The sequence below is a fragment of the Grus americana genome, chromosome 27 (genome assembly GCF_028858705.1).
Source record: "Grus americana isolate bGruAme1 chromosome 27, bGruAme1.mat, whole genome shotgun sequence".
NCBI classification, from domain to species: domain Eukaryota; kingdom Metazoa; phylum Chordata; class Aves; order Gruiformes; family Gruidae; genus Grus; species Grus americana.
The window spans coordinates 267,583-295,118 of record NC_072878.1 but is presented as its reverse complement, the minus strand read 5'-3'; the positions used below and the strand labels follow the sequence as shown (position 1 = coordinate 295,118).

General features: G+C 59.5%; 3 protein-coding genes across 3 annotated transcripts; all 3 read left to right on the top strand.

The window, feature by feature from the left end:
* Positions 1-3,014: 3,014 nt before the first annotated feature.
* On the top strand, positions 3,015-8,557 carry LOC129197044 (trypsin-3-like). The gene is made up of 5 exons (XM_054805016.1): positions 3,015-3,064; positions 4,959-5,121; positions 6,560-6,813; positions 7,327-7,463; positions 8,126-8,557. The coding sequence occupies exons 1-5, from the start codon at positions 3,028-3,030 to the stop codon at positions 8,285-8,287; spliced, it is 753 nt and encodes a 250-aa protein (XP_054660991.1). The 5' UTR covers positions 3,015-3,027; the 3' UTR covers positions 8,288-8,557.
* Positions 8,558-13,343: 4,786 nt separating this feature from the next.
* Positions 13,344-18,019, top strand: LOC129196832 (kallikrein-13-like). Its single transcript, XM_054804803.1, has 4 exons — positions 13,344-13,703; positions 14,318-14,874; positions 17,047-17,183; positions 17,867-18,019. Exons 1-4 carry the CDS (start codon positions 13,579-13,581, stop codon positions 18,017-18,019), a joined length of 972 nt encoding a protein of 323 aa, XP_054660778.1. The 5' UTR covers positions 13,344-13,578.
* A 2,788-nt stretch (positions 18,020-20,807) lies between these two features.
* Positions 20,808-25,203, top strand: LOC129196994 (trypsin-like). The gene is made up of 5 exons (XM_054804959.1): positions 20,808-20,900; positions 21,401-21,554; positions 22,795-23,060; positions 23,471-23,607; positions 24,182-25,203. The coding sequence occupies exons 1-5, from the start codon at positions 20,843-20,845 to the stop codon at positions 24,332-24,334; spliced, it is 768 nt and encodes a 255-aa protein (XP_054660934.1). The 5' UTR covers positions 20,808-20,842; the 3' UTR covers positions 24,335-25,203.
* The last annotated feature ends 2,333 nt before the right edge of the window (positions 25,204-27,536 follow it).

Genomic DNA, 27,536 nt, shown 5'->3' with positions numbered 1-27,536 from the left:
GGGGTGGCTCTGGGGACACAGTGACACGAGGAGCTCATGGAAGGTCCTCCATGGACGTCTGGAGAGGGACAGGGAAACCTCGTTAGGACTAATTAGTCTTTTAATTAGCGGAAGGTGGTCGGGAAGGGAGAAGGTTTCTCTTGGAGGTATTTTTGGGGACGGTCCCCAGATTTTCTGGGGGTCCTCAAGGGTCATTAGCAACTTGGGGACAGGTCTGGTTGTCCCTCAGGGGGACAAGTTCATGAGAACCTCAGGAGACACCTCGGGTGGTGGCCAGGTCACCTTGGGGACACCCAAGGACCTGCTGGCCAAGTGGTGACAACCTGGCCACAGGTGGCCGTCACCATCAGTGTCACCTTGATCTGTGACAGGGATGGGTGGCCACCACCATGGGTGGCATCTCACCTCGGAGATGGGGACAGTGACCCATCCCCATGGGTGACACCTGCACCAGGGATGGTGTCCACCACCATGGGTAGCATCTGCACCAGGGATGGGGCCCACCACCATGGGTGGTATCTGACCTTGGAGATGTGGACAGGTGCCCACCACTATGGGTGACATCTGTACCTGTGATGGGTGCCCACCACCAGGGATGGTGCCCACCACCATGGGTGCCATCTCACCGGGGATGGCTGCCCACCACCGGGCATAAGTGTCCACCACAATGGTTGCCATCTCACCAGGTTTGGTGCCCACCACCATGGGTGCCATGTCACCAGGGATGGGTGCCCACCACCATGGGTGCCATCTCACCAGGTTTGGTGCCCACCACCAGGCATGGGTGCCCACCACCATGGGTTCCATCTCACCAGGGACGGGTGCCCACCACCAGGGATGGATGCCCACCACCATGGGTGCCATCTCACCAGGGATGGGTGCCCACCACCATGGGTGCCCACCACCATGGGTTCCATCTCACCAGGGATGGGTGCCCACCACCAGGGATGGGTGCCCACCACTATGGTGTCCATCGCCACCCCATAATCCCCAAACCAAACCCGTTGCCCCCGGAAACCACCTCGATGTCTCCAAACCAGCCGCCCCCGCTTCGCCACGGGATCAAGACAGGAGGTGCCGAACGAGGTCACGATGACATCATAACCAGCACGACGACACGGGGAGGGGGTTGAGGAACCACCCCGGTGGCCTTGAGGACCTTCCTCCCCCCTCGTCATCTCCATCATCCTCCTCGTCCCCACCAGAACCGGGGGGGGGGGGGGATTGTGGGTAATTTGGGGTGCGTAACTGGCCATGAATGGGACGGGGACTGGGAGGCACTGGGAAGGGCACTGGGGCATACTGGGAGGCACTGGGAAGGGCACTGGGGCATACTGGGAGGCACTGGGAAGGCACTGGGAAGCACTGGGAGGCGCTGGGAAGCACTGGGAAGCACTGGACGGACAGTGGACAGGCACTGGGAGGTATGGAGAGATACTAGGAGGAACTGGGAGACACTGGGAAGCACTGGGAAGGCACTGGTTTGCACTGGGAGGCACTGGGAAGGCCCTGGACAGGTACTGGGAGGCACTGGGAGGGCACAGGTTTGCCCTGGGAGGGACTGGAAAAGCCCTGGGAAGGCACTGGTTTGCACTGGGAGCACTGGTTTGCACTGGGAAGGTCCTGACGAGGCATTGGGGTGGCACTGGCAGGGTGCTGGTCTGCACTGGTTTGTACTGGGAAGCCACTGGCCAGGCACTAGGGGGCACTGGTTTGTACTGGTCTGCATTGGTTTGCACTGGAAAGCCCCGGGGGGCACTGGTCTGCACTGTTTTGTACTGGTTTGTACTGGTCTGCACTGGTCTGCACTGGGAAAGCCCTTGGCCAGGCCCTGGGGTGCACTGGTTTGTACTGGTCTGCACTGGTTTGCACTGGGAAAGCCCTTGGCCAGGCCCTGGGGTGCACTGGTTTGTACTGGTCTGCACTGGTTTTCACTGGGAAAGCCCTAGACAGGTACTGGTCTGTACTGGTTTACACTGGGAAAGCCCTAGACAGGCATTGGTCTGCACTGGTTTGCACTGGGAAAGCCCTGGCCAGGCCCTGGGGTGCACTGGTTTGTACTGCTCTGCACTGGTTTGCACTGGTCTGCACTGGTTTACACTGGTTTGCACTGGGAAAGCCCTGGGGCACACTGGTTTGTACTGGTTTGCACTGGTCTGCACTGGTTTACACTGGTTTGCACTGGGAAAGCCCTGGGGCGCACTGGTTTGTACTGGTCTGCACTGGTTTGCACTGGGAAAGCCCTTGGCCAGGCACTGGAGTGCACTGGTTTGTACTGGTTTGCACTGGTCTGCACTGGTTTGCACTGGGAAAGCCCTGGCCAGGCCCTGGGGTGCACTGGTTTGTACTGGTCTGCACTGGTTTGCACTGGGAAAGCCCTGGCCAGGCCCTGGGGCCCACTGGTTTGTACTGGTCTGCACTGGTTTACACAAGTTTGCACTGGGAAAGCCCTGGGGGACACTGGTTTGTACTGGTCTGCACTGGGAAAGCCCTTGGCCAGGCCCTGGGGCACACTGGTTTGCACTGGTCTGCACTGGTTTGCACTGGGAAAGCTCTAGACAGGTACTGGTCTGCACTGGTTTGCACTAGGAAAGCCCTAGACAGGTACTGGTCTGCACTGGTCTGCACTGGTTTGCACTGGGAAAGCCCTTGTCCAGGCCCTGGGGTGCACTGGTTTGTACTGGTCTGCACTGGTTTGCACTGGGAAAGCCCTCGGCCAGGCCCTGGGGCGCACTGGTTTGTACTGGTCTGCACTGGTTTGCACTGGGAAAGCCCTAGACAGGCACTGGTCTGCACTGGTTTGCACTGGTTTGCACTGGGAAAGCCCTCAGCCAGGCCCTGGGGCGCACTGGTTTGTACTGGTCTGCACTGGTTTGCACTGGTGGCACCCTCCGCCCCAGGCCGGGGCGTATCCGTGGATGCTGCCGCCCCAACCGGCCCGGGCGGGGCCCGACGGGGATTTAAAGGGGGGGGGTTGGTCCCGGCACCCCGGCACCCTCCTCTTCCTCCCTGCGCGCGCCCGCCGCCATGGAGCGCCTCCTGCCGCTGCTGCTCCTGGCCGCCGGTGAGGGGCACTGGGGGGCACTGGGAGGCACTGGGAGGGTAGTGGGAGGCACTGGGAGGGCACTGGGAGGCAGTGGGAGGGTACTGGGAGGCACTGGGAGGCACTGGGGGGGTACTGGGAGGCACTGGGGGGGCACTGGGAGGGTACTGGGAGGCATTGGGAGGAACTGGGAGGCACTGGGAGGGTACTGGGAGGCATTGGGAGGGACTGGGACGCACTGGACAGGCACTGGTTTGTACTGGGAAGGCCCTGGACAGGCACTGGGAGGGCACTGGGAGGCACTGAGAGGGGCATTGGGAGGGACTGGGAGGGCACTGGTTTGCACTGGGAGGGACTGGGAGGGCACTGGAAAGCACTGGGAGGGTACTAGGGGGGCACTAGGAGGCACTGGGAAGGCACTGGGAGGCACTGGGAGGCACTGGGAAGCACTAGAGGGTGCTGGGAGGGCACTGGGGGGGGCACTGGGAGGCACTGGGAGGACACTGGGAGGCCCCAGGAGGCACTGGGAAGGCACTGGGGTGTACTGGGAAGGAGCTTGAGGTGAACTGGGGACACTGGTAGGCAGTGGGAGCATACTGGTGTGAGTGGGAGGGAAAGAGGAAGCACTGGAACTGGTACTGGGACGGAGCTGCGGGTGAACTGGGGGCACTGGGAGGCAACTGGGAGGGAACTGGGAAGGCACTGGGGGCACTGGGGGGGAAGTGGGGGCACTGGGAGCACACTGGTGTCACGTGGGGACGAATGCAGAAGCACTGGGAGGCACTGGGAAGCACTGGGAGGGAACTGGAAGGTGCTGAGGGTGTACTGGGAGGGAGCCGAGGGGGAACTGGGGGCACTGGGAGGGAACTGGGGGGGAACTGGGGGCACTGGGAGGGAACTGGAGGTTACTGGGAAGGCTTGGCAGGCAGTGGGAGGAAATGGCGTGGTGCAGGGAGGTACTGGGAGGTACTGGGAGGTACTGGGAGGTACTGGGGGCCACGGAGGGGGAATGAGGCGGCATTGGGAAAGAACTGGGAGGGCACTGGGAGGCCACTGGGAGGCACTGGGTGGGAACTGGGAGGTCACTGGGGACACTGGGAGGGAGGAGAACTGGGAGGACATGGGGACCCCCTAGGAGGGAACTGGGAGGCACTGGGAGGCACTTGGAAGGAACTGGGAGGGCACTGGGAAGGAACTGGGAGGGAACTGGGAGGCACTGGGAGGCACTGGGTGGGAAGCGGTAGGTCACTGGGGACACTGGGAGGACACAGCGAGGTGCTGGGTGGCCACGTGGACCTCTTAGGAGGGAACTGGGAGGGAACTGGGAGCAACTGGGAGGGAACTGGGAGCAACTGGGAGGTACTGGGAGGCACTGGGTGGGAACTGGGAGGTCACCGGGGACACTGGGAGGGAGAAGCAGAACTGGGAGGACACGGGGGTGACATGGGGTGGTGCTGGGTGGCCACGTGGACCTCTTAGGAGGGAACTGGGAGGGAACTGGGAGCAACCGGAAGGGAACTGGGAGCAACTGGGAGGTACTGGGAGGCACTGGGTGGGAACTGGGAGGTCACCGGGGACACTGGGAGGGAGAAGGAGAACTGGGAGGACACGGGGGTGACATGGGGTGGTGCTGGGTGGCCACGTGGACCTCTTAGGAGGGAACTGGGAGGGAACTGGGAGCAACCGGAAGGGAACTGGGAGCAACTGGGAGGTACTGGGAGGCACTGGGTGGGAACTGGGAGGTCACCGGGGACACTGGGAGGGAGAAGCAGAACTGGGAGGACACGGGGGTGACATGGGGTGGTGCTGGGTGGCCACATGGACCTCTTAGGAGGGAACTGGGAGGGAACTGGGAGGGAACTGGGAGGCACTGGGAGGGCCAGGCAGGTGCTGAACCCCGTCTCTGCTCCCGCAGCGGCCGTGGGGGACGAGAACCGGATCGTGGGGGGCCACAAATGCCAGAAGAAGCGTCACCCCTACCAGGTGGTCCTCCTTGGCCCTCAGAAGAACATCCACTGCGGTGGGGTCCTCATTGGGAAGTCATGGGTGCTGACGGCCGCCCACTGCGACACCAAGAGGTGGGGTGACCTCCCCGGACCACGCGGTCAGGGTGGGGTGGGGTGGGGTGGGGTGAGGTCCCCCCCTCCTTTTTTTTTTTTTTGGCCACGGGTTATTGGGAAGAACCGTGGAGAGGTCCACCAAGAGTTGGAGATGGTAGGAACCGGTTGGGATTCAGCTCAACGTTGGTGGAGAACCTCAACGGTAGAGGTGGTCATGGGTGGGGGTTGTATCTAGTTCAGGTTCCCCTGGTTGCCTCACAGCCTTCTGGGACCCAGTTCTTCCCATCAACCGTGAAACTGGTCAACCAGTTGGGACTGGGTGGCTAACTGGGCAGAGAGGAGGCCACCTCTATGGCCCAACATGACCATCCAATTGGCTTCCCAGTATGACCATCTAACTGGGTTGGCCACCTCAACCATCACATTGGCTTCCCAGTATGACCATCTAACTGGGTTGGCCACCTCAACCATCACATTGGCTTCCCAGTATGACCATCTAACTGGGTTGACCACCACAACCATCCAGTTGGGCTTCCCCTGAGCATGGCCAAGAGGTTCTCCTATCTCCTGAGGTTCTGCAGGGTCATGCAGATGTCTCCCCAAGAGCCATGTGGTCCCTCTCTCCAGGAGATGCTGGGTCATGGGCACCACGTCAGGACCCATGGTCCTCACTCTCCCATGGACGTCTCCACCCTTGGCCACCTGAGGCAACCGGGGAGGTGGCCATGTGGGGAGGCTGGCCAAAAAGGACCTTACCTGTCCCCAAATTTTGGTGACCGATGATGGGATCTGAAGAGAGGTCTTCTCCTCTCCCCATTCCCACCAGCTCTTTGGACTTAGACCTAGCCTGGACCAGAACAGGATGGGTGGAGAGGGACAAACCAGTTTGAGGAACCTGCGGTAACTGGTGTGACTGGTCTGGGAAGGGGCACCCCATATGTTGAACCCATGGGAGGACCATGGAGGCCACCGTCCCCATGCCATGGGGGGTTCAAGCCATCTCCTCAAGGTAGAAACGTGGACGTTCCTCCACTTTTTGGTGGTCCGACCTTCTCCTGGTTGAGTACCAACGCATGAGGAGGATCCACCAGTAAAAAAAAAAACCCAAAAAACGAGGAAGAAAATCCAAATTTTAGGGTTTAGTTGGGCGTGGCGGGGACCTGGAGAGCGGCCAGGACATCCGGGTCTCCAGGTTGGAGCCGGTTCTTCTTCAACTTGGGTTGGACCAGGGAGGATTCGTCTTGTCTTGGCCAACTCTCCGGCCGACCTGCTGGGCGACTTTGGACTCCGAGCCTCAGTTTCCCCATCTGGTTAAAGATATTAATGATAGGAGGGAAAAGCCTTCTGCCCTACTTCTCAGGAGCTCCTCCCAACCTCCACCACGTGGACCTTCCCTGACGTGTTCCACGTCCACCGGAGAACTTCACCATGGTCTTTTCTCCACCTCGTTTCTCAGCTCCATCCCTATCCGCATGGGCGACCACAGTTTGAAGACCAAGGAAGGAACGGAGCAATGCGTCAACTCGGTCAAGGCCTTCATCCATCCCAACTACAACCCCACCAGCCATGACAGTGACATCATGTTGTTGAAGCTCCAGAAGCCGGTCCGTTTCACCGACCGCATCCACCCCGTGGCCCTTCCCAAACGTTGTCCTCCACCCAACACCGAGTGCATCGTGTCGGGTTGGGGAAGCACCAGCAGTCCTGAAGGTAGGTGGAAACACCTTCTGCCATCACGTGGGAGGGTCCTCAAGGGACCTGGGGCCATCTCAGCATCTTGGGGCCATCTTGGTATCTTGGGGACTTAAGTGTCTTGGGGCCATCTCATCTTCTTGGGGACATCTCAGCTTCTGGGGGACATCTCAGTGTTCTGGAGACATCTCAGTGTCTTTGGGACATCTCAGCTTCTTGGGGACATCTCAGTGTTCTGGGGACATCTCAGTGTCTTATGGACATCTCAACATCTTGGGGACATCTCCCCTTGGAGGGAGGCCTGGGTTCATCAGTGGTCCATAGGTTGACTGTGGAGGTTCTCCACCAGGTCCACGCCCACAGGAGACCAAATAACCTCCAACATGGCCATTGATCCCTCACCTTGAGGGTATCTTCCATGGTGGAGATGTCACCACCCATGTCACCCTGGAAGAGAGAGGGTCCAGCCAGGACCCTACCCTTGGATTGAGGTGTGTTCCAGGACCCATGACCATGTCCCACCATCCCCAGGGTACTTCCCCGATGTTCTCCAGTGCGGCGTGGTCTACACCATGCCCAACGAGGAGTGCAGCAAGCTCTATCCCAAAGGCATCACCAAGAACATGCTCTGCGCCGGCACCAGCTCAGGTGGCACTGACTCCTGTCAGGTAGGTTTAGGGTGCTGCCCCCACCCACCCACCCTGGTAGGGTGAGGACTGGGTGGCTCCACCCACCTTACCCTTGAGGAGACACCCCATTGGAGAAGACTTGGGGTGGGACCACCCTGCCCGCTTGACGTTGAGGACCAGTAGAAGAACCTAACTCTGTGGTGTATTGGTTTTGAGGACACGGGGTGCTGTAGGGACCATGGGGACCTCTGGGTGCTATAGGGACCACCAGGGTTCCATAGGTACGCTGGGTGCTATAGGGACCCCTAGACAATATAGGGACCTCCTGGGTGCTATAGGACCCCCAGAGTGTTATAGGAAGCTCTGGGTGCTAGAGGGACCCCCAAGAACTCTACAGCCCCTCCTGGGTGCTACGGGGACCCCAGGGCACTATAGGGACCTCCCCAGTGCTATAGGGACCTCCTGGGCCTCAGCTCCAGCACCCCATAGGACATGGGTTTCCATACCTTGACCCCATAGGACATGGTAGTCTCCATGACTTGACCCCATAGGGCATGGTGGTCTCCATGCCCTGACCCCACAGGACATGGTGGTCTCCAAGGAAGAACCAACATGCCCGAGGTGTCCCTATGGGGTGGAGTTGGATGATTTTGGGGCAACCCAACCGTGGGTCCATCTCATGGGGTGCTTCTCTCCACCAGGGTGACTCGGGAGGTCCTCTGGTGTGCCAGGACGAGCTGCAGGGCATCGTGTCATGGGGCATGCAGGTCTGCGGGCAGCGGGGCAAGCCGGGTGTCTACACCCGCGTCTGCGAGTTCACCGCCTGGATCCATGAAACCATGAGGAGGAACGGTCACATCTGAGCCACCCCCAAAAAGAAGAGTCCTCCCCTCACCCCATTCCCCCAAAACACCAGAGGTCTTCTTCTCCCTTCTCCCATCCCGCGCCGTCCTCCCTGTGCGCCGGGGAAGACCTCCTGGAATAAAGCCCTGTGAAACGTGGCCACCTTCCACCATCCCGTGGCTCCACCATGGACATCGAGGCCGTGGGGTGGGGGGGAGGTGTGGGAGGATGACGGTCACCATGAGCGTGGTGAGGAATTTGCCACCAGTTCTGAGGGCTGGGGTTGGTGGGCACGGTGGACAACTCGTGGCTATGTCTGTTTGGTGCTGGTGGCTATGGTGGCAACCTGAAACCACTCATTTGGTGCTGGTGGCCATGGTGGGCAACTCATGGCCGCATGTATCTGGTGCTGGTGGCCGTGGTGGACAACTCATGGCCATGGGTGTCTGGTTCTGGTGGCCATGGTACCGATATGCAACCACACATCTGGTGCTGGTGGCCACGGTGACAACCTGTGTCCAGCTCTGGAAGACATATGTCGAGGTCTGGAGGACACCCGTGTCCAGATCTGGAAGACACATATGTCTGCAGCAAGAAGACACACATGTCCAAGCCTGGAGGACACACACGTGTAGCTCGGGAAGCCACGGATGGTGACCCACCACCACATATATCCATCCCGGTGGCCACGGCTGGCACGTCACCACCACACGTGGCCACCTCTGGAGGTCACACGTGTCCCACCAACACCACCAACCACCACCACCACGCGCTGGAGACACCACCCCACGTCCCCACCGCCACCACCACCCGGGGTTATGGCGGGCCGCGTAAACCAGGAGTAAAACAAGGAACCGGCTCCTCCTGGGAGCGCGTGGGCGCCCTAATTGGAGCCAATTAAGAGCTCGCTAACGAGGCGCCCGCTAACGAGGGCCCCCCACCGAGAGAACCAGTTGGGCCAAGCCCGTGGCGTGCAGCTCCGCCCGAGAAGCCGCGCCGCCCTGTTTACGCCACTTACACCCAGCGGGGCCGCTTGGGATTTACGCGGGCCGGGGTCGGCCTCCTGGCCACGCCCCTCCTCCGCCACAAGCCCCGCCCTCGGGAGCGTGCAAGCGACGCGGGGTGACAGCGCCCTCTAGCGCGAGCGCGCACCCGCGGGGCGGGCGAGCGCAGGTGGAGAAACGCGTGGCGTGGACGCGTCGGGGAGACGTGCGGTGGACGCGCGTCGCTGATGTCGTGGGTGTGTGGACGTGTGTCATGGGTGTGTGGACACCTATCGTGGACGCGTGGACGCGCGGACACGCGTCGTGGATGCGTAGACTTGTGTCGTGGATGTCGTGGACGTGTGGACGCATGTCGTGGGTGTGTGGACGTGTGTCACGGACATGTGGACACCTATTGTGGACGCGTGGACGCGTGGACACGCGTCGTGGATGCGTGGACTTGTGTCGTGGATGTCGTGGACGTGTGGACGCGTGTCGTGGGTGTGTGGACGCGTGTCGCGGACGTGTGGACGCACGGACACGTGCCATGGATGCATGGACTTGTGTCGTGGATGTCGTGGACGTGTGGACGCGTGTCGTGGGTGTGTGGACGCGTGTCACGGACGTGTGGACACCTATTGTGGACATGTGGACGCGTGGACACGCGTCGTGGATGCGTGGACTTGTGTCGTGGATGTCGTGGACGTGTGGACGCATCGTGGATGTGTGGACGGGTGTCGTGGGTGTGTAGACGCTCGTCGTGGATGTGTAAACATATGTCATGGACATGTGGACGCATGTCATGGGCGTGTGGACACGTGTCGTGGACGTGTAGGTGTGTGTCGTGGATGTGTGGACACGTGTCGTGGATGTGTAGACGTGTGTCATGGACATGTAGATGTGTGTCATGGACGTGTAGGCACGTGTCATGGACATGTGTCGTGGATGTGTGGACGCATGTCGTGGATGTGTGGATGCATGTCATGGACGTGTGGACATGTGTCATGGACGTGTGGACACGTGTCATGGACGTGTAAACATGTGTCATGGATGTGTGGATGTGCAACAGCTTCGGTCTTCTGCTCCAGCCCTCAAAGCCGGCTAGTCAACCTATGTGAGATGGTCTCCAAAGTTGACTGGCCAGTCAGCTGGTCTCCAAAGCTGGTTGGCCAACCAGCATGTGCTGATCTCTGAAGCTGGTTGGTCAACCAGCACATGGTGGTCTCCAAAGCTGGTTGGCCACCCAGAAGGTCCAGATTTCCAAAGCCGGCTGGCCAGTCAGCACATGCTGATCTCTGAAGCTGGTTGGTCAACCAGCACATGGTGGTCTCCAAAGCTGGGTGGCCAACCAGAAGGTCCAGATCTCCAAAGCCGGCTGGCCAGTCAGCACGTGCTGATCTCCAACACTGACCGATGGGATTTGTTGGCTTGCAAAGGCAGCTGGCCAATAGGACATGCCGGTCTCCAAAGCCATCAGCCAATGAACACATCCACATCTCCAAAGCCAGTTGACCCATCACCAAGCACGACCTTCCAAAGTCATTGGCCAATCCGATCGTGTTGGTCTCCAAAGCCGGCTGGCCAACGTCACACGTTTACCTCCAACGCCACCGACCAATCACCTTCCTCGGTTTACCGACGCCTCCACGTCTCTGGACCCAACCGTATCCAATCGTCTCCTCCGCATCGCCGCTGCCGCGACGATGACCACCGAAGCCGACCGACCAATCCGCGCCTGCCGCCGCCCGCTCTCCGTGAAGCAAGTCGAGGCGGTGCCGCGGAAGCGCCGAGGGATTAGGGAAGGAGGCGTCTTCGCGCCCGTCAGACGTTATAAAACCGACGGCGCTCACGTGGGAGGGACGGGCACGGAGCAGCGGCGGCGACGGAGGAGGAGGAGAAGGAGGAGGAGGAGGAGGAGGAGAAGGAGGAGAAGGAGGAGGAGAAGGAGGAGGAGAAGGAGGAGAAGGAGGAGGAGAAGGAGGAGAAGAAGGAGGAGGAGGAGGAAGAGGAGAAGACGCGCCGGGGCCGGTTGGGACGGTTTTCTTTTGGCGTAGGGTGGAAGGGGACACACAAAGAGAGAGAGGAGACACCAGGGATTCATCACTGTCCCCGCGGCCGGCCGGGACGTCGGGCAGGAATTGGGAAAGTTCGGCTGGGAAGGAGCGAGGCGGGACCACCACCACCACAACCACCACCACCACCATCACAACCATCACCCCGGCCCCCGGCGGGGCACAGCGGGGACCTGCGGAGAGGTTTGTCGGGATGGGGGTGGTGGGTGGGGGGGTGATGGGGCCCCTTCAGGTCATGGTCATTCCTTCCCCTGGTCTCCAGCCTCCCTCCTTCTTGCTTGCTTCATCCCTGATCTCCATCCATCCTTCCTTCCCCAAGTGTGATCCATCCCTCCATTCCTGGTCTCCATCCATCCCCCCTTCTCCATCTGGGAGCCATCCCTGATCTCCTTCCTTCCTTCTCCATCTTTGACCCATTCCTAATCTCCATCCTTCCTTCCTTCTCCATGTTTGCACCATCCCTCATCTCCATTCATCCCTCCTTCTCCAGCCTTGCCCCATCCCTGATCTCCATCCTTCCTTCTCCACGCTTGCTCCATCCCTCCATCCCTCATCTCCATCCTTCCTTCTCCACGCTTGTTTCATCCCTTCATCCCAGATCTCCATCCATCCCTTCATCTCAGATCTCCATCCATCCCTTCTTCTCCCTGATCACTCCATCCCTCCTTCTCCATGCTTCCTCCATTCACGATCTCCATCTCTCCTTCTCCATGCTGACCCCATCCCTCCTTCCCCACGTCCCTCCTTCCATCCACCCCTCCATCTCTGCTCTCTCTCCATCCCTCCATCCTCAACCTTCCTCCCTCAGCCCCCACCTTCTCCAGCCCACCACCCATACCCATGGGGTCCACCACCCATATCCATGGGGCCCACCACCTCTGTGCATGGGTCCCACCACCCATATCAATGGGGTTCACCACCCATACCCATGGGGTCCACCTCCCACGTCCATGGGGCCCACCACCTCTGTGCATGGGTCCCACCACCCATATCAATGGGGTTCACCACCCATATCCATGGGGTCCGCCTCCCACGTCCATGGGGCCCACTTCCTTTATCTATGGGGCCCATGGCACATGTCCACAGGGAGTGGTGCCCCACACCCATGGGTGGCTCCAACCCATGGCCATGGGAACCGTGTCCCACAGTCACGTGGAGCCTTGACCCACTTCTGTGGGGCCCACAACCCTCTTCCATGGGGAGCAATGACCCACTGCCATGAGGAACCGTGACCCACATTCATGGGGAGCAATGACCCATGGCTATGGGTGCCTCCAACCCATGGCCATGAGAACCCATGACTCAGAACCATGGGTGCCTCCAACCCACGGCCATGGGGAACCGTGACTCAGAACCATGGGGAACCATGACCCATGGCCATGGAGAACCATGACCCACGGAGAACCATAACCCACAGCCATGGGGGACCACAACCCACAACCACCAGGAGCAATGACCCATGTCCTTACAACCCACAACTCCACGGGGAGCAATGACCCACACCCAAAGGTGTCTCCAACCCTCAGTCTTGAAGAACCTTGACCCCCAACCATGGTTGGGGGGGCCACAAGCTCGTATCTCCAGGGGGTACGACCCACAGCCCCAGCCCGAGGGAGGCATCCAAGGGCAGTGTGAGGTGCTGGGAGGTCAATCGCCTCAAGACAAGGTGGGAGAGGCGGAGGAGTTGGTGGAGCCCATAATTACGGGCCTCATTAACGATGACTGTGTTGATTGCCGCCGTGGCACTCGGGATAATGATGTCACCGTTGCAAAAGCACGATGACGGGGCGAATTGTGCAGCTTCGACCTCTGGGCGGAGGGGACCAATGTGGGGGGGGGGACACCCCGTCACACTGCTGTAGACCCCAAAATAGTGTGGAGCCACCACAATTCCCCTCCCCACCCCACCCCAAAGTATGAGGAGGTACCATGATACCCCCCAAGAAACATCTCGCCTTCTCCTGGAGCTGGGAGTCAGCCAAGAGGTCCAGGCGAAGCCCAAAACCCCCACCACGGGACTAACACCTCTGCCCCACAGCGGCCACGGCGATGGAGGTACGAGCCACGGCAGCCCCCAGGCTATGGGGCACCGTGAAGCTTCTGGGAACCTTGGTCTTGGTGGCATCCACGGGTGAGTACAGGGGGCGGAGGGTCCAACCGAAGGTGGAGATGTGGTGGCACTGAGACGTGTTCTCCCCCGGTCCTTCATCCCTTGCAGCGTCTTCGGTGGCGGGTGAAACGCGCGTGGTGGGTGGCATGGACTGCGAGCCCCACTCGCAGCCGTGGCAGGTGGCCATCCTTGACATGTACAAGCTCTACTGTGGCGGCGTCCTCGTGGCCAGGCAGTGGGTGGTGACGGCGGCCCACTGCACCACACCGGGGTAAGGGTGAAGATCTCCCGCGTCCCGTTAGCTCGCGCCCCCGAGCGCGTCACGTCAACTTGGCGTGGTGTGCCCCCGTTCCCACGTGTCGTGGTCTTCGTGGTTCACGTGCGGCCTGTGTCATGGTCCCACCGCTGGTCATGGACATGGTGTGGTCTCTGTGGTCTGTCGTGGTCCACATGTGTTCTGGTCGTGCTGCAGACCCCGTGTCCCACACGTGGGCCACGCCATGTCCCACACGTGTCCTGGCCATGCTGCAGAACTTGTGTCCTACATGTGTGTCACGCGGTGTCCCACATGTCTCCTGGCCGTGCTGCAGACCCCATGTCCCACACGTGGGCCACACCATGTCCCCCATGTCTCCTGGCCATGTTGCAGACCCCGTGTCCCACGCGTGGGCCACACCGTGACCCACACGTGTTCTGGTCATGCTGCAGACCCCATGTCCCACACATGGGCCACACCATGTCCCACACGTGTCCTGGTCATGCTGCAGACCCCGTGTCCCACACGTGGGCCACACCATGTCCCACATGTCTCCTGGCCGTGCTGCAGACCCCGTGTCCCACACATGGGCCACACCATGTCCCACACGTGTCCTGGTCATGCTGCAGACCCCGTGTCCCACACGTGGGCCACACCATGTCCCACATGTCTCCTGGCCGTGTTGCAGACCCCGTGTCCCACGCATGGGCAACGCCGTGTCCCACCCATGTCCTGTCCATGCTGTGTCCCACCACGTGCCATGGCTGCATCGTGGTCTCCATGCCCCATTCATGGGCCACGCCATGTCCCACCCGTGTCCTGACCGCATGCCATGGCCGTGCTGCCATCTCCCACGTGTCCCAGCCATGCCACGTCCCACAGGACCCACGGCCACGTCACAATGTCCCACGCATCCCTCCTGCCTGCTGTAGGATCACCTCCATCCGCCTGGGCAAGCACAACCTCTACACGCGGGAGCGGGGCGAGGTGCAGAAGATGGTGCAGAAGTTCCTGGCACACCCCGACTATGACCCCACCACCAAGGACAACGACATCATGATGCTGAAACTCCTGACGCCCGTCACCCTCACCAACAGGATCCAGCCCGTCCCCGTGGCCTCCTGTCTCCCGGAACCTGGCACCACCTGCACCACATCAGGATGGGGGGCCACCACCTCCCCAGAAGGTACCCAGTACCCGTGGCCTCTTCTGGATGCCTGGGTCCTCTCCTGGAGATGTGGGTTTCTCCCCTGGACATCTGGGTCATCTTCTTGGCACCTTGGTCTTCTCATGAGTGCCTGGGTCCTCTCCTGGACAACTGGGTCCCCTCCCAGATGCCTGGGTCTTCTCCTGAACACCCAAGTCCCACCCTGGGCACCTACGTCCTCTCCTGGACACCTGGATGCCCTCATAGACATCAGGGTCCTCTCCTGGACATCTGGTTTCTCCCCTGAACACCCAAGTCCCTCCCCTTGGCCACCAGCATCCTCTCAGGAGCACCTGGATCTTCTCTGAGATGCCTGGGTGGTCTTCTGGACATCTGGGTCCTCTCCTGGAGGTGTGGGTTCCCCCCTGGACATCTGGGTCATCTTCTTGGCACCTTGGTCCTCTCATGAGTGCCTGGGTGCTCTCCTGAACACCTGGGTCCTCTCCTGGACACCTGGGTCCCCTCCCAGATGCCCAGGTCTTCTCCTGAATACCCAAGTACCCTCCTGGGCACCTGTGTCCTCTCCTGGACAACTGGGTCCCTTCATGGACATCAGGATCCCCTCCCAGATGCCTGAGTCTTCTCCTGAACACCCAAGTCCCACCCTGGGCACCTACGTCCTCTCCTGGACACCTGGATGCCCTCATAGACATCAGGGTCCTCTCCTGGACATCTGGTTTCTCCCCTGAACACCCAAGTCCCTCCCCTTGGCCACCAGCATCCTCTCAGGAGCACCTGGATCCTCTCTGAGATGCCTGGGTGGTCTCCTGGACATCTGGGTGGTCTCCTGGACATCTGGGTCCCCTCCTAGAGGTCTCGGTCCCCTCCTGGAGGTGTCGGTTTCCCCCCTCTGGACATCTGGGTCATCTCCTTGGCACCTTGGTCCTCTCATGAGTGCCTGGGTCCTCTCCTGGACACCTGGGTCATCTCCTGAACACCCAAGTCCTCTCCTGGGCACCTACATCCTCTCCTGAATATCTGAGCGGTCTCCTGGACCTCTGGGTGGTCTCCTGAACATCTGGGTGATCTCCTGAACATCTAGGTGGTCTCCTGAATATCTGGGTGATCTCTTGAACATCTCAGTGGTCTCCTGGACCTCTGGGTGGTCTCCTGAACATCTGAGCAGTCTCCTGGACCTCTGGGTGGTCTCCTGGACCTCTGGGTGGTCTCCTGAATATCTGGGTGATCTCTTGAACATCTGAGCGGTCTCCTGGACCTCTGGGTGGTCTCCTGAACATCTGGGTGATCTCCTGAACATCTGGGTCCTCTCTTAAGAAATGAAAACCAAAAAGGGGCAGCGGAGGAGGAAAAGGAAGGAAATAACCTAAAATTGGGTTAATTTATACCAAAGATGATGAAACGAAGTGAGAAGAAACGCCCTAAAAACATCTAAAGTTCTATAAATCGAATATCGGATCAAACGAGAAATAAATCTTACGGAGTTCCATCAAACAGAAAGGGAATATGGGAAAGAAAAAGGGGAAAATAATTAAAAAAAAAATTAATGAAAATCAAAGATTAATTAAATGGAAGGAAATCAGTTCAGCAGAATAAAGGGAGGAGAATAAAATTGAAATAAATAATACAGAGAATTCAATTAAAACTATTAAAATCCTGGAAGAAAAAAAAATGGGTGAAATGGAAAAAAATGGGTGAAATGGATAAAAAATGGGTGAAATTGGATAAAATGGGTGAAAGGGGATAAAATAGCACCAGCCAAAAATGAAATTAGAGGAACCGAAAGGAAAAAAAAACCTGTAACAAAGTGAAGACAGACGGAATTTCAGAGAACCACCCCGAAAAAAAAAAACAACGCCCAAAAAAAAGACCGAATTTTTGGAAATTTTCCCCTTCCAAGGAATTTTCACCCACGGGGAGGGGGGGCGGAGCTGAGCTTTTCCATCGTCAAATTTGAAAATGCTCTCCAAAAAAAAAAAAAAAACCACCCTTCATTTCTTCTCCCCAAACCAAAGCATCTCCACGTGAGACACACAAGTTCTTCTCCTCCGGGGTGGGGTGGGACGGGGTGTCGGCGGTGGGAGGGGGGGTATTTTTGCGGGGGGGGGGAGGTGGGTGAATTTCTGCCGGTTCTCGGGTCGATTGCTCTGGTTTCTTTCTTCTCCCACCCCGTCCCTCCGTTTCCCGTCTCAGTTTCTTACCCGGACGTCTTGCAGTGCGTCAACGTCACCATCTTCTCGATGGCCGAGTGTCGCCGGTTATACCCCGGTTCCATCACCGAGAACATGCTGTGCGCCGGGAGTCTTCAAGGCGGTAGGGATTCTTGCCAGGTACGGTCAAAATGTCCTCTTCTGCCGATTTGTCACCAGGGAGGTTGTCTTCCCTCCGGGAAGTGTCCTCTCGTCGTCACCACGAGGTCTTCCTCTGTTGGTTGACCTCACGGTGGCTCATGAATCCATGAATCCAGTGATGTTCCTCAACCGAATCGGTCCAAATTATTCATAGTTGGCCAACTCAACAACTGGTCAACCCAAGAGGTGTTGCCCAAGCCAGTGATGTTCTTCAACCCAACAAGGGTTGGCCAACCCAAGGAGAATCGGCCAATTTGGCAACGGCTGGCAAATCCAAAGAGATTTGGACAACCCACAGGTGTGGTTGACCAACCCGGTGATGGTTAAACAAGCCACCAAGCATTAGTTGACCCAATGGGAGTTGGTCACCCAACGCAATGATGGTGGAACAACTCAAGACGTGGACAATCCAACGTCAGGGGTTGGTTGACCCAGTTGTAGATTATCGACCCCAAAAAGGTTCACCAAACCAGTTGGAGGTGACCAATCCAACGGCAGTTGGCCAACCCAATGATAATGGCTGGCCAACCCAACAACAGTTGGCCAACCTAGAGAGGTCAAATGATCCAATGAGGTGGGTCAAGCCACTGGGAGTTGGCCAACTCAACAAAGGTTGGGTGATCCAGTGGAGAATGGTGGGTTCACACCACGTCTTTCCATAGGGTGACTCCGGAGGACCTCTGGTTTGCAACGGGACCCTCCAAGGTATCGTCTCCTGGGGCATGGAGAAATGTGGGCAGCCCAAGAGACCTGGTGTCTACACCAAGGTCTGTAGATACGCCCAGTGGATCCAGAAGATCATGAAGGACAACTAGTGACGCTCCAGCAGCTTCCAAGTGGTCAGAGGGAGGTCGGAGGACCACGTCCGCTCTACCACTGCTCGCCGGGGCAGGACGCTGGGACAACAGAAGCTGTGGCGAGGTTGTGGGTAGAGCTGAGGGGGTCACCTGGTGAAGCTGGTGAAAGGGTGGGTGGGAAGGCAGGAGAAATTAAAATGTTGTGATATTTGGTGGGAAATTTTGTCCTTTCAACCTGTCGTCCCCACCACCACCTTCCAAAAATAATTAGATTTCAAGATCAATCCCAGATATCGCTTCTCCTCCAAGGTTGTCCACAGGCCCAGTGTCCACTCGTGGCCATGGGTTTCGTTTTGAGGTCAGACCTTTCCCACCACCACCACCCCCAAAAAAAGTGACTTTCCGGGGAGCAGAAGTCGGTTTTATTTGACAACAAACTTCGTTTCCTTCACTCGTGCTCTCCTACCATCTCAGAAGGACCAAAACCTGGGGCTGTGGTGGCCTTTTGGTGGCACTGAGGACATGGGATGCTGGTGGATGAGTCCTTCAACCCAAATGGAGTTGGTCAACTCAACAAGGTTTACCAACCAAAGATGGTTGCCCAATCACAGCTGGCCGCCCGGCAATGGCCTAGCCAAAAGGAGACACGCGATGAGAATGAAGAACCCAACAAGCATCAACCAATGCAACAAGGGTCGCCCAATCCCATGAGGGTGACCCAACGCAATGACGGTTGGCCAACCCAACAAGAGCCTGCCAACTCAACAAGGGTCAACCAAGCTGGTGATGGTTGGTCAACCCAAGAAAGTTGGTCGGCCCAGTGAAGGTCACCCAACCGATGAAAGCTGGCCAACCCAACAAGGGTTGGTCAATCCAACAAGGGTTACCCAACCCCATGACGGTTGGTCAACCCAATGTCTACTGAGTTCTTCTTAGGCTGGTGGCCATGTGTTTGTTTCAGTTGTGCCTTTTTGTCCCCCGAAGGCGGTGCCGGGAGGTCACCTTCTCCACCCTGCCCCACCTCTGGGGAGGGTCCTTTGTCTTCTAAGATGGTGCCCATGGAAGCCCTGGGGGCTTCATGGCCACCAGGAGGACAAGTTGGCAAGGCAAGAGGTCTCCTTCCTTCTGGAGGAGGCATCTCGAGATGCTTTGGCTTGCTGAGGAAGACGCTTGGTGGCCCTGACTTCGGTGGCATGGCCACAATGGGGACATCCCCACGGAGGGTCAGGTAGGAGCCATCTGGGGAGGGGTCGTGGCCACCAACCCTGGAGCTTCAAAGAGAAGACGGAGCCACGGCAGCCAGGCGGTCCAGCCCGCCCCACCCTGAATTGGGGAAACACCATTGGCTGAGCTCTTGCTAAGACCCACCTACCTCAGATCGGAGAAACACCATTGGTTGGGCACTCCCTGAGAGCCACCTACCTTGGATTGGGGAAATGTCATTGGTTGGGCTCAACCTAAGACCCTCCCACCCCAAAATCAGGGGAATATCATTGGTTGGGCTCTCCTCAAGACCCACCCCACCCCAAGGTGAGGCCACCCCATTGGTTGAGCTCTTCCCAAGACCCACCCCCCAAAATGGAGCCACCCCATTGGTCGAGCATCCCACATGAGGGGCTGTCACCTCCCCCAGTGGGGCGTGGCTTCCACCACTGCCAACCAATCACCCGCCACGGGCCCGATCCGGGCAACGAGGCTGTTTTGTTCCCTTGATTATGGCCCTAAAATCGTTACGACTGTAATTAAGCATTAATGACGACCATCCCATAATATGACCTCAGCGCCCACGCCACGCCCAAGGCACAGTTGTTGTCCCGCCGCGTCGGGGGGCGGGGCTTGCTTAATCCCGCGTTAATCTGGCAGGGAGCAGGCAGGAGGCAGGCAGGGGGGCAGCCGGGTTGGGAATGGGGGCACCCCGCCCCACATCACCCCATAGATTCCACAGGGGACCCACTTCACCCCATAGATTCCATAGGGGACCCGTTTCACCCCATCGATATACCACAGGGGACCCACGTTACCCCATAGATATACCATAGGGGACCCGCTTCACCCCATCGATATACCACAGGGGACCCACGTTACCCCATAGATATACCATAGGGGACCCGCTTCACCCCATAGATATACCACAGGGGACCCATCTCACCCCATAGATATACCATAGGGGACCCGCTTCACCCCATCGATATACCACAGGGGACCCATCTCACCCCATAGATATACCATAGGGGACCCGCTTCACCCCATAGATATACCACAGGGGACCCATGTCACCCCATAGATATACCATAGGGGACCCGCTTCACCCCATAGATATACCACAGGGGACCCATGTCACCCCATAGATTCCACAGGGGACCCACTTCACCCCATAGATATACCACAGGGGACCCACATCACCCCATAGATTCCATAGGGGACCCACTTCACCCCATAGATTCCATAGGGACCCACATCACCCCACAGACCCTACAGGGGACCCAGACATCCCGGCTGCCCCACTTCACCCCAAGGGGACCCCGTTGCCCCAGAGCACCCAGGTGCCAGGACCCCCTGCCTCTGCCCCACGGCTGCCCCACGACCACCCCATGGCCAATCCACGGCTGCCCCACACCTGCCCCACGGCCGCCCCACGCCGTGGGGCACGGGGGGGGGTGGGGGGGGGGTGGGGTGTGAACGTGGCACCTGCCCGGGGAACGTCACCGAACAAACACTCGGGGGGGGGGGGGGCGGTTAACGAGCCCTGTTAATAATTAACGCGAAGCCTTGATAACCGGGGGCACCCAGTGCCCCCCCCCCGCCCCCCACCCCCCAGCACCCAACCCCCGGCCCCCCACCATGGCTGCCCTGCGCCTCCTCCTCCTCCTCCTCCTGCTGCTTGTGCTGGGGACCCCCGGTGAGGGGGGGGGGGGGCGGGGGGGCGGGGTGGGGTCCCCAAGGTGGGGGGGGGGGGCTGGGTGGGAGTTGGGGGGGCCCTGGGGGTGGGGGGGGGCCCTGGGGGGGGGCAGGGTGGGGGTTGGGGGGCCCCTAGGGTGGGGGGGCGGGGGGGGGCTTGTCCATGGGGACACTGGGGGGTCCCTGAGGGTGAGGGGGGTCCCTGAGGGGGGGCAGGGGGGTGCGGGGGGGGGCAAGGGGGGGATTTGGGGGTACAGGGGGAGTCCCCAGGGTGGGGGGTTGGGGGGTACAGGGAGTCCCCAAGGTGGGGGTGCGGGGGGGGGGGGTCCCTGTGGGTGTGTGGGGTCCCTGGGGGGGGGGGGGCAGGGTGGGGTACAGGGGGGGTCCCCGGGGGGGGGGGGGAAGAGGGTGCTGGGGGGGGGGTGTCCCTGTGGGTGGGGGGTCCCCGGGGGGGGGTGTCGGTGTCCCCCAATATCATTCCCCTCCCCCCCCCCCCCCCAGGGTGGCCGTGGGGCGAGCGGATCCTGGGGGGCAGCGAGTGCCCCCCCCGGGGCCACCCCGGCCTCGTGCTGCTCTTCTACTTCGACCAGCACCAGTGCGGGGGGGCCCTGCTCAGCACCCACTGGGTGCTCACGGCCGCACACTGCCAGACCAGGTGGGGGGGGCACTGGGAGCACTGGGAGGGGAACTGGGAGCACTGGGGGGGGACTGGGAGGCACTGGGAGAGGACGGGGAGGCACTGCAGGGGCACTGGGAGCACTGGGAGTACTGGGAGCACTGGGGGGGGGAACTGGGAGTACTGGGAGGGGAACTGGGAGCACTGGGGGGGGGACTGGGAGGCACTGGGGGGGTGGAACTGGGAGTACTGGGAGGGGAACTGGGAGCACTGGGAGGGGACTGGGAGCACTGGGGGGAAACTGGGAGCACTGGGAGCACTGGGGGCAGCACTGGGAGGAGCACTGGGAGGCACTGGGGGGGAAACTGGGAGCACTGGGAGCACTGGGGGCAGCACTGGGAGGAGCACTGGGAGGCACTGGGAGCTGTACTGGGAGCACTGGGGCCCCTGCTCAGGCATTTCTGGCAGTGACTGGGAGAGGATCCAGGAAGCGCTGGGAGGAACTGGGAGGAACTGGGAGGGGAACTGGGAAGAGAATTAGGTCATCATCACCTGTGCCCCACCCCTCCACGGCCATGTCCCACCATGGCCATGTCCCACCATGACCATTTCCCTCGCGTCCCACCATGACCATGTCCTTCATGTCCCCACCTCCCCATGGCCGTGTCCACCATGGCCGTGTCCTCACGTCCCACCATGACCATGTCCCTCATGTCCCACCATGGCTGTGTCCCTCACATCCCCATCCCTCACGTCCCACCATGGCCACGTCCTTCAGGTCCCACCATGACCATGTCCCTCACGTCCCCACCTCTCCGTGACCGTGTCCCTCTTGTCCCCATCTCTCCATCACTGTCCCTCACATCACCACCCCTCCATGACCACGTTCCTCCACAACCATGTCCTTCACGTCCCCATCCCTCATGTCCCACCATGGCCATGTCCCTCTTGTCCCCATCCCTCAGGTCCTCATCCCTCCATGCCCACATCCCCTCTTGTCCCCACCTCTCCATGGCTATGTCCTTCACGTCCCCACCTCTCCACGACCATGTCCTTCATGACCCCATCTCTCCATGACCATGTCCTTCATGTCCCCATTCCTCACGTCCCCACCTCTCCACGGCCATGTCCCTCATGTCCCCCATCCCTCATGTCCTCATCCCTCCATGCCCACGTCCCCACCTCTCCATGACCATGTCCCTCACATCCCCACCCCTCCATGTCCCCAAGGTGACGTCACGTCCCTCATGTGTCCCCTGTCCTGTCCCCACCCCACCAGCCACATCCAGGTGCGGGCAGGAGAGCACAGCCTGGTCACGGTGACGGGGCAGGAGCAATATGCCATGGCCGTGGAGGTCGTGGTCCACCCCGACTTCAACTCCGCAGAGGGGGACAACGCCTATGCCCATGACCTCATGCTGTTGCGCGTTGAGCCCCCCTTCACCATCACCCCCTACGTCCAACCCGTGACCTTGCCCACAAGTCCACCGGCCACCGGTACCGACTGCACCGTCATGGGATGGGGCACCACCACCAGCCCCCAAGGTATGGGGGGACCCAGGTGGGGTGGTGGCATCTCTGGAGATGAGGGACCCAGATGGCCAAGGGATGGAGACCTCAACTTGCATTGGGTGGGGTGGTGGCATCTCTGCAGAGGAGATCCAGATGGACAAGGGTTGGAGACCTCAACTTGCATTGGGTGGGGTGGTGGCATCTCTGGAGATGAGGGACCCAGATGGCCAAGGGATGGAGACCTCAACCTGCACTGGGTGGGGTGGTGGCATCTCTGGAGATGAGGGACCCAGATGGCCAAGGGATGGAGACCTCAACCTGCACTGGGTGGGGTGGTGGCATCTCTGGAGATGAGGGACCCAGATGGCCAAGGGATGGAGACCTCTATCTGCACTGGGTGGGGTGGGGTCAACCATGGTGACACGTGTCCCCTCCCATCCCAGAGTCCTTCCCTGACACCCCCCAGTGCGTCAACATCACCGTGGTGGATGACAGCCAGTGCCAGATGATCTACGGCAGCAAAGTCACCGAGGACATGTTGTGTGCCGGCGTGGCTGCAGGGGGCAGGGACTCCTGCCAGGTACCTCCACGTCCCCGTGTCCCATCACCACGTCCCCATGTCCCATCACATCATGTCCCATCACCACATCCCCATGTTCCATCACCACGTCATGTCCCATCACCACATCCCCGTGTCCCATCACATCATGTCCCATCACCACGTCCCTGTGTCCCATCACCACGTCCCCGTGTCCCATCACATCATGTCCCATCACCACATCCCCATGTCCCATCACCACGTCCCCTTGTCCCACAGCCACCTCCTTGTCCCTTGAAACGTGGACGCATCTGCACGTCCCATCCCTACGTACCCACCTCACGTGGCCATGTCTCCTCACCTTTGAGGCGTGTGTCCCCGTGTCCCATTGCCACCACCCATAACCACGTCCCTTTGGTCTCCTTTGTCCCTTGGGTTTCAAGACACGACCACATCCCATGGGCACATCTTCATGTCTGGTGGCCACATCTTCATGTCCCATGGCCACCTCTCTTCAGTCCCTGCCACCCCACCCTTCCCTGGCCACCTCCTCCCTGGTGTCCTCCTTGGCCAGGGATTGTGGCCGAGGTCCTGTCATGGTCCCTTTTGTCCCCAGGGTGACTCAGGGGGGCCCCTCATCTGCAACGGGGTCCTTCAAGGCATCGTCTCGTGGGGTGACCACCCCTGCGGGCAGGTGGGGAAGCCAGGGGTCTACAGCCAGGTCTACAACTACCTGTCATGGATCCAGAAGACAATAGGGGAGGACTGAGTCCTCCTCTTCCCACCATGGACCTGCCAATCCCATCACAGACCCACCAACCCCATCATGGAACCCAAGAGGGACCATCTGACCCCCACCATGGACAGGCTGAAGCCACCAAGAAAGGATCAACCCTATCGTAGATCCACCACCACCATCACGGATGGACTGAGCCCCCCACGATGGACCCAATCGTGGTTGGGTTGACCCCATCAAGGACCAATGAAGCCCACCATGGATTGACCTACCCCACCATGGACCCCACCATGGCTGGGCTGATCCCATCATGGATGGGCTGACTCCACCATGGACACTCCAAGCCCACCAGGGACTGGGTTGACCCCACTATGGAGAGACTGACCGCACCACAGATGGTCTGACTCCATCGTGGCTGGATTGACCCCACCATGGACACTCCCAACTCACCACGGACAGACCAATGCCACCATGAATGGACTGAACCTACCACCAACCCCACCGTGACCAGACTGACCCCACCACAGACCCCACCATGGATGGACAGACCCCATCACAGATGGACCAAGCCCACCAGAGATCAACTGACCCCACCACAGATGGATCAACCCCACCACAGACCCCATCATGGATGGACCAACCCCACCAGAGATCAACTAACCCCACACAGATGGATCAACTCCACCACAGAGCCCATCACGGATGGACCAAACCCACCACGGATGGACCAAACCCACCACAGATCCCACCATGGATGGACCAAACCCACCACGGATGGACCAAACCCACCACAGATCTCACCATGAATGGACCAAGCCCACCACGATGGACCAACCGCACCCCAGACCTCCAACCCCACCCCAGACCCACCTCCCACCCCCAATAAACCCCCCCGGCATCTCCGTGGCATCTCGTGGCCCCTTGGGGGGCACCTGGGGGGCACAAGTGGGCAAAACCAGGCAGAAGTGGGCAAAATCGGGCAGAAGTGAGCCACAAATGGGAAGAAATGGGCAAAACCAGGCAGAAGTGGGCAAAATCAGGCAGAAGTCAGCCAAAATCAGGCAGAAGCGAGCTAAAAATGGGCAGAAGTGGGCAAAATCGGGCAAAGTGAGCCAAAATCAGGCAGAAATGGGCAATATTGGGCCAAAGTGGGTCAAACTGGGCAGAACTGGGCAAAGGCAGGCCAAAGTGGGCAAAACCAGGCAGAAGCGGGCAAAATCAGGCAGAAGTGAGCCAAAATCAGGCAGAAATGGGCAATATTGGGCCAAAGTGGGTCAAACTGGGCAGAACTGGGCAAAGGCAGGCCAAAGTGGGCAAAACCAGGCAGAAGCGGGCAAAATCAGGCAGAAGTGAGCCAAAATCAGGCAGAAGCGAGCTAAAAATGGGCAGAAGTGGGCAAAATCGGGCAGAAGTGAGCCAAAATCAGGCAGAAATGGGCAATATTGGGCCAAAGTGGGTCAAACTGGGCAGAACTGGGCAAAGGCAGGCCGAAGTGGGCAAAATCAGGCAGAAGTGAGCCAAAAACAGGCCGAAGTGAGCCAAATTGGGCGGAAGTGTTCCAAATTGGGCAAAATTGGGCCGAACGGGTCAAAAATCAAGCTAAAAAGTGGGCCAATTTATTTTTTTGGGGGGGGGGAAGCCGATGAGTCACGTGGGCGAATCGCCGCCCCAGCCCGCTTTAATTCTGGGGTTAATTAGGGCAGATAACGAAGCCAGAGGGAAACTGAGGCAGAGGGGGAAAGGGATGGGTCAGGTGGAAGAGCCGGGACTGAGCTTCGCCAAACCGCAGCGGGAGGGAAATCCGGGCGTCCCGACACCCACAGCCTCCTCCTTCTTCCACCCCTCCCCCCCCCGCCCCTCCCCCCCCTCCAGGCATCCCCAGGGGGAGGGGCAAGGTGACCCAGCCCCGCCCAAGCCGTGACAAAATCGGTCCCCACCCTCCGCCACCCACCCACACCCTTGGGCACCCAGAGGTGGGGACAGGCGAGCGACGCCGCGCTGCCACGGGAAGGACGCATCAGGACGGAGGGTGATGGCGGGGGGGGGGGAAGGGGGGAGGAAGGGGGGAGGAAGGAGAGATGGATGGAGAGAGGAAGGAGAGATGGAAGCAGGAAGGAAAGAGGGAAGAAGGGGGGAGGAAGGAGAGAGGAAGGAGAGATGGAAGGAGAGAGGAAGGAAGGAGTAAGGAGGAAAGAGGGAGGAAGGAGGGAGAGATGGAAGGGGAAGAAAGGAGAGAGGAAAGAGAGATGGAAGGGGGAAGGAAAGAGGGAAGAAGGGGAAGAAGGAGAGAGGAAGGACAGATGGATGAAGGAGAGATGGAAGGGGAGGAAGGAAGAGTAAGGAGGAAAGAGGGAGGAAGGAGAGATGGAAGGAGAGAGGAAGGAAGGAGTAAGGAGGAAAGAGGGAGGAAGGAGGGAGAGATGGAAGGGGAAGAAAGGAGAGAGGAAGGAGAGATGGAAGGGGGAAGGAAAGAGGGAAGAAGGGGGAAGAAGGAGAGAGGAAGGACAGATGGATGAAGGAGAGATGGAAGGGGAGGAAGGAAGAGTAAGGAGGAAAGAGGGAGGAAGGAGAGATGGAAGGAGGGAGGAGGGGGAGATGGAAGGAGAGAGAAAGGAAGGAGTAAGGAGGAAAGAGGGAGGAAGGAGGGAGAGATGGAAGGGGGAGGAAGGAGAGATGGAAGGAGGAAGGAGAGATGGAAGGGGAGAGGAAGGAGGAAGGAGGGAGGGGGGAGGAAGGAGGGATGGATGGAGGGAGGAAGGAGAGATGGGTGAGGAAGGAGGGAAGAGGAGGGATGGAAGGGGGGAAGGAGGGAGGAAGGAGAGAAGGACGATGGAAGGAGGGAGGAAGGAGAGATGAAAGGGGGAGGAAGGAAGGAGGAATGAGGGAGGAAGGAGGGAGAGATGGAAGGGGGGAGGAAGGAGCAATGGAGGAAAGAGGATGGAAGGAGGGAGGAAGGAGATGGAAGGGGAATGAGGAGGATGGAAGGAAGGAGGAATTTGAGATGGAAGGAGAGGAAGGAGGGAGGAAAGAGGGAGAGATGGAGAGATAGAAAGGAAGAGGAAGGAGAGATGGAAGGATGGAAGGAGGGAGGAAGGATGGGAGAAAGGGGGAGGAAAGAGAGATGGAAGGAGAAAGAAGGATGGAAGGGGGGAGGAAGGAGGGATAGAAGGGGGAGGAAGGAGAGAGGAAGGAGGGAGGAAGTCGAGGTGGAAGGAGGGAAGAAGGAAGGAGAGAG

Coding starts and splice junctions, on each gene's coding strand:
- LOC129196832 (XM_054804803.1), top strand. CDS start 13,579: ATGGACTGCGAGCCCCACTCGCAGCCGTGGCAGGTGGCCATCCTTGAC. Junction 13,704..14,317: donor GCCCACTGCACCACACCGGG/GTAAGGGTGAAG, acceptor GTCATGCTGCAG/ACCCCGTGTCCCACACGTGG. Junction 14,875..17,046: donor GGCCACCACCTCCCCAGAAG/GTACCCAGTACC, acceptor TTCCCGTCTCAG/TTTCTTACCCGGACGTCTTG.
- LOC129197044 (XM_054805016.1), top strand. CDS start 3,028: ATGGAGCGCCTCCTGCCGCTGCTGCTCCTGGCCGCCG. Junction 3,065..4,958: donor GCTGCTGCTCCTGGCCGCCG/GTGAGGGGCACT, acceptor CTGCTCCCGCAG/CGGCCGTGGGGGACGAGAAC. Junction 6,814..7,326: donor AAGCACCAGCAGTCCTGAAG/GTAGGTGGAAAC, acceptor CACCATCCCCAG/GGTACTTCCCCGATGTTCTC.
- LOC129196994 (XM_054804959.1), top strand. CDS start 20,843: ATGGCTGCCCTGCGCCTCCTCCTCCTCCTCCTCCTGCTGCTTGTGCTG. Junction 20,901..21,400: donor GCTTGTGCTGGGGACCCCCG/GTGAGGGGGGGG, acceptor CCCCCCCCCCAG/GGTGGCCGTGGGGCGAGCGG. Junction 23,608..24,181: donor GGGGCAGGGACTCCTGCCAG/GTACCTCCACGT, acceptor TTTTGTCCCCAG/GGTGACTCAGGGGGGCCCCT.